This window comes from Cervus elaphus, chromosome 5 (genome assembly GCF_910594005.1).
Source record: "Cervus elaphus chromosome 5, mCerEla1.1, whole genome shotgun sequence".
Lineage (NCBI taxonomy): Eukaryota > Metazoa > Chordata > Mammalia > Artiodactyla > Cervidae > Cervus > Cervus elaphus.
In genome coordinates, this window is record NC_057819.1 from 11,076,880 (window position 1) to 11,084,672 (window position 7,793).

The 7,793-nt window shown below is 41.3% G+C and overlaps 1 protein-coding gene across 4 annotated transcripts in view; it reads left to right on the forward strand.

Annotated features, from left to right (window-relative positions):
- The window catches only part of PTPN11 (protein tyrosine phosphatase non-receptor type 11), a 65,238-nt gene extending 57,690 nt beyond the window's left edge, over positions 1-7,548 (forward strand). For all 4 annotated transcript variants that reach the window (XM_043901673.1, XM_043901674.1, XM_043901676.1 and 1 more), the window contains exons 14-16: positions 400-512; positions 2,442-2,544; positions 3,469-7,548. In XM_043901673.1, the coding sequence (XP_043757608.1) occupies positions 400-512; positions 2,442-2,511 (183 nt within the window). In that variant the 3' untranslated portion in view covers positions 2,512-2,544; positions 3,469-7,548. The remainder of the gene's footprint in view (positions 1-399; positions 513-2,441; positions 2,545-3,468) is intronic.
- The last annotated feature ends 245 nt before the right edge of the window (positions 7,549-7,793 follow it).

Below are 7,793 nucleotides of genomic sequence, written 5' to 3' on the forward strand. Positions count from 1 at the left end.
TTTCTGGAACTCTTTTCCCACCTGTTTACTTGAAAATCATTAAATGTGTTGCAAGTGAACTATGAAACGATTAGATGCTAATGTGGCAAAGAAAGTGTGAATTCTCTCTTAGCTCAGAAGCAGGTACATTTCATTTAATGCAGTAAGTTGTTAATGCATGATTCTCTCTGCTTTTGAATTGTATGGTTCAAAAGTCCCTTTCACCCGTAGGATGAATTTACATGGAGGTGAATGCCCTGGCATTTGGCCAACGTACCAGTATTCAGGGTTCAACTTATCTATCTGTCCAGCTCTGTCTCTCTCTCTCTCCTTTCTTCTTTCTTGTGAAATGCCTTTTTTAACTTCATCATTCCTTCAAAAAAGTCATAGGACTTCACATATGCAACCATTGCTTTTCAGAAAAGCAAGAGGAAAGGACACGAATACACAAATATTAAGTATTCCCTGACGGACCAGACAAGTGGAGATCAGAGTCCCCTGCCGCCTTGTACCCCAACACCATCCTGTGCAGAGTAAGTAGAAATGAAGGAAATTCTTTTTTCCTGAACATAATCCTTTAGAAAAGCTTAAAAAATGACACATCTTTGCAGCACATGCCTTTCCTTGGTGCACATTATTGTTGCCTGACTGGTTTGTGAGTGTGGCTAGCTAAGCTAAATTGTAATTCACCTAAACTGAAGGCTGCTTGCTACACTGGCTAGGATCCTCGGGGATTATAAATATATCAAGTTCTGGTTCTCCAAGAAGAATTTTATTTTTATTTCAGTGAGGTGGGGGATTGTTGCAAAGGTAGGTAACACCCCTTTTGATGAGTGAAGATTCTTTGCTACATAAAATATTGGTCTAATGGTCCCTGGTGGCTCAGGTGGTAAAGAATCTGCTACAGTGCAGGAGACCCAGGTTTGATCCCTAGGTCGAGGAGATCCTGTGGAGAAGGGAATGGCAGCTCACTCCAGCATTCTTGCCTGGAGAATCCCATGGACAGGGGAGTCTGGCAGGCTACAGTCCGTCGGGTCATAGAGAGATGGACTTGACTGATTGACTAAGCGCACAATGGCCCACACAGTCCTGGTCTAACTTTCCACAGTCAGCAGAAATCCACTGCCGTCATTTAAACCAGGGGTTAGTGAACTATAGCCCCCAGGCCAAATCTGGGCCACAGCCTGTTTTTGTATAGCTCATGGATGGTTTTTAAAGGGTTATTAAAAAAAAAACACAAAGAATAATACATGACAGAGACTGCATATGGCCCACAGAAACTACATAATTTTCAGTCTGGTTCTGTACAGAAAAACTTATGCCAACTCATTTTTTAAACTAAAACATGTGATAGGAAAATATTTGTTAAATCAGTGATATGAATAGCAATTATAAGTTATGATTTTTCTGTATATCCTGAAGTCACTCTCTGGTATAACATTTACTTTTTATTTTCTCCTGCGAGTCTTATGTCTGTTTGCTTCTGATGTGGATTTTTAAACCCCTGCTGGCTTTAATACTCTATATAAACGTTTTGGATAACATATATGAGGTTCGTACTTACATTTGCTTTCTATTTAACATCAAGATGAAATGATGCAGCAAAAGTACGCTTTCCACCAAACTCCCTCTTCCTTCTGGCTGCTTTTTTCTTTCCCAGTGGGCCAAGGGGGAAAGTTGATACTCTGAGTTGTGATCTGCAGTGGAACCAGCACGTCAGGGCTCCGATTTCTTGCCAGAAAGCTTTCCCCACGTGTTGGCTCAACAGAATTAGCTCTGATGACTCCCCTATTACCAGTGGCCTCCTTTCGACCAACAGGTTCTCTGCCTTTCCCCTCATCCCCCTCATAGGGTTCAGACCCAGGAGACCCCAGCCCCTGCTGCTTGTTTCAGCTTGCTCCTCTCCGGCCAGCCCGCTGCTGCTGGTTTCCCCGTCCTCCTGGACTGTTCTGGTCACCATAGAGTCTGGACTCTGATGCCTCCCTGCCCACCAGGGGCCCTAAACCACCAATCAGCTTCACATTCACCTTCACATGACTGGACTGGGGACTGAATGGATCTAGAGTCACTGCCTGACCATTCTACAGTTTGCCTTCATGGAGCTCTGGCCATCAGATCCCTCTCCTTGCAGTGAATACCATTCTTTTCTCTGTGCACGCGCCTCTGCTTCCTTCACGGTCTAACCCAGGACCTCGTTATACAGGCCTCCCTTACTCCACCCTCCTGGGAAACAATTCTCTTTGTGCCAAACCCTCGAGAGCACAGGGACTCAAGGCTCTTCACAATGATTTTGATATGTGTTTCTGTCTCAAATCCCCTCCTAGAATGTCAGCTCCTGGGGGCAAGAGCTATATCTGTGCCATACTCAGTCCCAGAGAATGAAGTAGGTGGGTTATAACTATCACATAAGGTTAAAGAGTATGTCTGTGTTTTTGTTAGTGTCTTCTTTCTCTTCTTTTCAGAATGAGAGAAGATAATGCTAGAGTCTATGAAAACGTGGGCCTGATGCAGCAGCAGAAAAGTTTCAGATGAGAAGACCCGCCAAGATGGCAAGCACAGAAATAGGTATTTCAATGGAAGTGGTCTCGGGTTCATTGTTCATATCAATTCAGTTCAGTCGCTCAGTCGTGTCCAACTCTTTATGACCCCATGGGCTGCAGCACGCCAGGCTTCCATGTCCATCACCAACTCCTGGAGCTTACTCAAACTCATGTCCATCAAGTTGGTGATGCCATCCAACCATCTCATCCTCTATCGTCCCCTTCTCCTCCTGCCTTCAATCTTTCCCAGCATCAGGGTCTGGTGAATTTGTGGCATTTCGGAGCTGGCAGATAATCTGTGACTGTTATAACAAAGTGAACCTCCTCCTTTTTAGAAATCAGCCTTCTTTTTCTTTTGCCTATATTTCTTTTTCCAAGCTGGATTCATTTAAATATTGAAATCAAATACAAAATTAATTCTGTTAAGGGAAGGGTTAGCACTTACTGAGAAATGGTTGAAACTGGTGATGAAGAGCAGATATCATCATTCCTGCAATTTTTAGTAAAGTAGATTAATCCAGGCTGTGCTGGGAGAGGATCTCTAGGAATCTAGGAAGTGTGGGGACACGGTCCTGGATGATTGGAGTCAGGATGCCTGAGTTTTCACCTTAGTGGGCCTCTGACTGCCTGCCTGTGTGACACAGGGCACTGGACCTCCTGGGCCTCTCTCTAACTGGCTCGACTCCACACCTTCCAGCTCTGATGCTGGGAATTATCTCCCTTGTACATCTCCTCCTTGTCAATCACCTTTTTAGAGAGTGACCCAAGTTTGTGATGGATGTAACCCAAGAGAATTTAGAAGCTCACAGTTTTTAGTATTTCATGTTGAAGTTCTCATTTCTAATGAGTAGTATATTTAAAAGCTTTAACTCTGCTTTAAAATGGTTTACTACCTTGCCAGACTTTTCAGTGTATGTTCCTTAAAAATTCTAATTTCTTTCTTTGCTAGATGTGAACTTTCACCCTCTCCCTGAAAAGATCAAGAACAGATGCAAGAAAGCTTACATGAAGAATGAACTTGAATTTGGAAGACTTGCACTGTGGTTGGCTACCTTTTGATAAGCAAAATTTGAAACCATTTAAAGACCACTGTATTTTAACTCGATGACACCTGATTTCCAGTTACTCATGTCCTCAGATAAGAAGAAATCATCTCTATGATGTAGACAATGTTATATTTTATGGAATTTTATTTTAAATTGAGGAAGCAGTTAAATTGTGTTGTATATTTTATAGATTATGGAGACTCAAATTCTAGTTATTGGCATTTTTTTTTTCTTTTGATAACCTCAACAGATTGAGTTCCCCCTCCCCTCTTTGTGGGGGATGCTAGGGCACTTGTAAGAGGAAAAATGATTTGGGAAAAGTAAGTAACAACATCCTATAGAAGAGAGAACAGTTTTATTTATCATCACTTATCCAGCAGTGGATAATTCATTTTGATGGCCTCTTATTTTGGCTCAAGAATAATTAAGCCAGTGCCCCAGACTGTCTACCTTTGTATTGACATTAAAAAATCATGGAGGGGAAAGATCATGGGAACTTAGGATAAAAGGCATGCTTTCTTCTTAGCAGTTGACCAATTACCATTCAGCCTGTTGACTGAAAACGTTGTGGTGGGAAAACATTTGTTATTTTTGCTTTTCATTTGAGTAATTGTCTTGTGTTTGGAAAAAAAAAATTGCGTCTCTGGATAACCAGTTTTTGGTTATCATTTGTTGCTGACAAACCACCTCAAAACTGAGTGGCTTAAAACAGCAGCTTGCTTTTCCTCACCTTCTTCAAACTGGGCTGGGCTCAGCTGGGTGGTTCCTATCCTTGTCTTGCTGGTGTCACTCATGTGGTGGGCAGGATGGCTTGGCTTCTCTGTCTGTGTGTGGTCCTTGGGTCTCTCGTTCGCCAGCAGGGTAGCTGGACCACATTCATGGCAGCTCTGAGGCCCCAAGGGTATAAAGTAGTAGCGGCCGCACACACTGAAGACTTCAACCCAGAACTGTCACCGCATCATTTCTACTGCCCCATGTTGATTAAAGCCCAGGCCCAGGCCCAGCCCCATTTTGGGAAGAGGGCACTGCATGAGGGCATGAACTGGAGGTAAGGTTCCTAGGAGGCCCCCAACGTAACAGTCAGGACCAGTGCCATGGAAAAACAGCTAAAAAAAAAAGTAGCAAAAGTAGGAGCTACTAGTGACCTTGGAAAGCTGAAGCTCGTTATGATAGCTGGTGTAAGCTGGGAGTCGGGCAAGCTTCTTGAACCACTTCTGCTGGCTCTTAGCATATTTTCTGAACCATCACTTTGGGCATCTGACCTCTTAAGGATGGATGTGTTTGTGAGGGCAGAGCGTTTGAGAGCAGAACCAGCTCACTGCCCTAGCCCCTACAGAGAGAGGTGTATGGGGTGCTTTCTTCATGCCCCTGGTTTTAGTCATATCCCACACCCATGCTTGCTATTGGCTGAGTGAGGAGGAGCAGTCCTCCTGAGGCCACTAATCTGACTGAATTAGCAGTAGCTCATTTTTGTTTTAACTGAGCAGTAAGATTTGCTAATGTCCTACCTGAAGTGCCTTCTCCAAAGACATCCCTCTTTGCCCTGTGTGTTGAATCATCATTCAATGAGTGTATTTCAATTAAAGTGTCATTGGTGGACATGGTAAAGATAATAAAATGCCATGGCAACTTTGCTGTTAAGTCATGGGCTCCTTCATCGAATTCTTCTTGCTTTGTCTCTTGAAAAGGAAGGACTGGATCCAGCCCTGGTAGTAGTTCCTTCCTGAGGGCTTTACCTCCTTTAAAATCCTGAGATTTGTTTGAGGAGAGCCTGGCTGCCATTTTCAGAAGACAAAAATGTACATTGGAAAAAAAATAAAGTACATAGATTTCCCCCTACCCACCTCCCATCCCGCCTAGCCATTGAATTTCAGCATTGAAGCAGTGCTTTCAGTGCTTCAGAACACAGGTCTGATCTGAAGGTAATTACCTTATAAGAGGAATGTAAATGACTACTGTCTTGTCAAACCTGTAAGGAAAGAGATTCCAGTTAAGTATTTGCAACGAGGATCTTGCGTCCTGTTATTTTTTATTACATTGTCACATTGAACGGTTCTCATTTCTGCGGTAAATTTTTGACTGTGGACTTTGGGGGCAAGGTCTTTCACCAGCATACAAGGGTTTGATTGTACAGTATATCTGCTGCAGTAACGTCTCTGCCTGTAGCTTAAGATCAGTTGGTTTTGCACTTGGAAACCACCTGATCTTGGCCAGCTTTGTTTGTAATGGGACATTGATTTCATTTAGATTTCCCTCCATAAAGTCAGCAAACTATCATGTGCTATAAACTGATGCTAAGACAAGATTGTAATAGTCCCTAGGGTGCTAAGGTTTGCCATGTGTTTTTTAAAGGTGATTGTAGGTTCTTGGGTAAGGTTACATGGGATGGATTCAGGTGGAGGGACTGTGAAGATGGGTGGGGGCCGGGGGGCAGGGGCTCAAGGTGCAGGTAGAAAAAAATACAGTGGAAATGGAAGTTCCAAAGAGGTGGTTTCTGAGGAAGTCAGAGGGCCTGGGGCCAGAGCAGTCAGTAATAGTTGAATCAGGTTACCTGGGAAATAGGTGTGATAGCTACACGTCTGCAGTCTGCTTCCGGGTTGCTGGTAGACATTAAATTTGCACAATATCCCGTAGCTGGCTAAGTATTTTAAAATTATAAGCATAGGATTTTATATCTGGGGTGAAGAAATTACCTGGCACGTGGTATTTGGGTTTTTTAAAAAGCCAAATTTCAGAGTCTTAATAACTTTTTTAAAAAGGGGAAAAAAAAGCAAAAAGACACCTTGTATTCAGTGTGTGGCCCTACTGAAAATTCTGGTCATCTCTCCCTTTGAAATCAGTGACTCAGTGACTTTTTAAATGTGGCTAAACAGGGATGAGAAAGTACATGTATGATTTTCTTGGTGTTTGTGCATCCTTTACAAAGCCCAGTTGCTTTGGAACAGCCAAGAAAGTCATCAAGATTATTTTTAGGGGTTATTAAGGGGTTATTAAGGGTTTACTGGGGTTTTTAAGAACTAATACAATGTCCTGGGTTCTTTCTAGTGCAGAGGAATGTGGAAAAAGGTATGCAATTGTGAAGTGCTTTGTTGTAGCTTATTAATCCACGAGGGAAATTTAGGCTGTAGACATAAGTACAAACCCAGTGCAGTTTTTGTTTTCTGTATGTTGTTGGGGGAATAAAGTTTTATATAGCAAGCACATGGCCTCCCTGATTTCAATATGCCTTTATTAGGATCTGTATTAGCCCTTAATTTCTTTAAAATCTTTCCCTCTTCCTCTTGAAAAGTAAGTTCCAAAATATAGGTTATTGTATCTTCCATCCTTAAAAAGTTTGTTCCTTTTTCATTACGGGCAGTTCACACAAGGCAAAAATATTAAACAGTTGGTTTTAGTGTGTTGTATAACTTTGCTGTATATCAAACTAATTTTTACAGGTTTTCATCCTAAACCTCAAATCATGTAATTAATAATTTGCCTGTTTATTTATGACCTAATTGTGATTCTTTTATTAATAAAAGCTAATGGAAAAGGATCCTTTATTAAGTTGATGACTAGACCTACAGTTAATTTTCCTGCAGTATATGAAGTATTGTACCAGAGTATTAAAAGATATGTAATATTTTATTGATAAATCTATCCTTTAAAAGGAATACGTTTTAGGATGTCATCATTTTGATGTGAATCATGTAAATGTTGATAATATGCACTGTTTATTATACATTTAGTGTTTCAAGAGATTCAGTTAATTGCCTTTTTGCCCACGTATATTACGTAGTCTATTTGCAATTGTTTTAAAAAAAAGACATTAAAAAGATAGTTTATGTAGAGGAACGTTAGTGGCTGTTAATTGTCTCCCCACCTGTATTTATGGGTGTAGTTCAACTGCTTTGCTAGTTGCAAAGCTGCATTATCAGAGTAAAAGTGTATTTGTAAACTGTATGGGAACTAAAAATTAGGAATAAAACCCTTTTCTTATATTACAGTATTTGTCATTTACTTCATCAAAAATGTCCAGAAACAACATTGCAAAGCAACTGTACTCCAAAAAATTTAAAAAAAAAAATGTCCAGGAAAAACTGGGTTTGTATGTCCCTGATCCTCTATATTGGCCAGATGCTGACATTTAGCGACTCTTACCTAGAAGGGAACTTGGAATATAGAATGAATGAATCAGTTCCTTAAGCACTTACTCAGTACTTACTTATAGAGTAGCTCTGGGAGACAC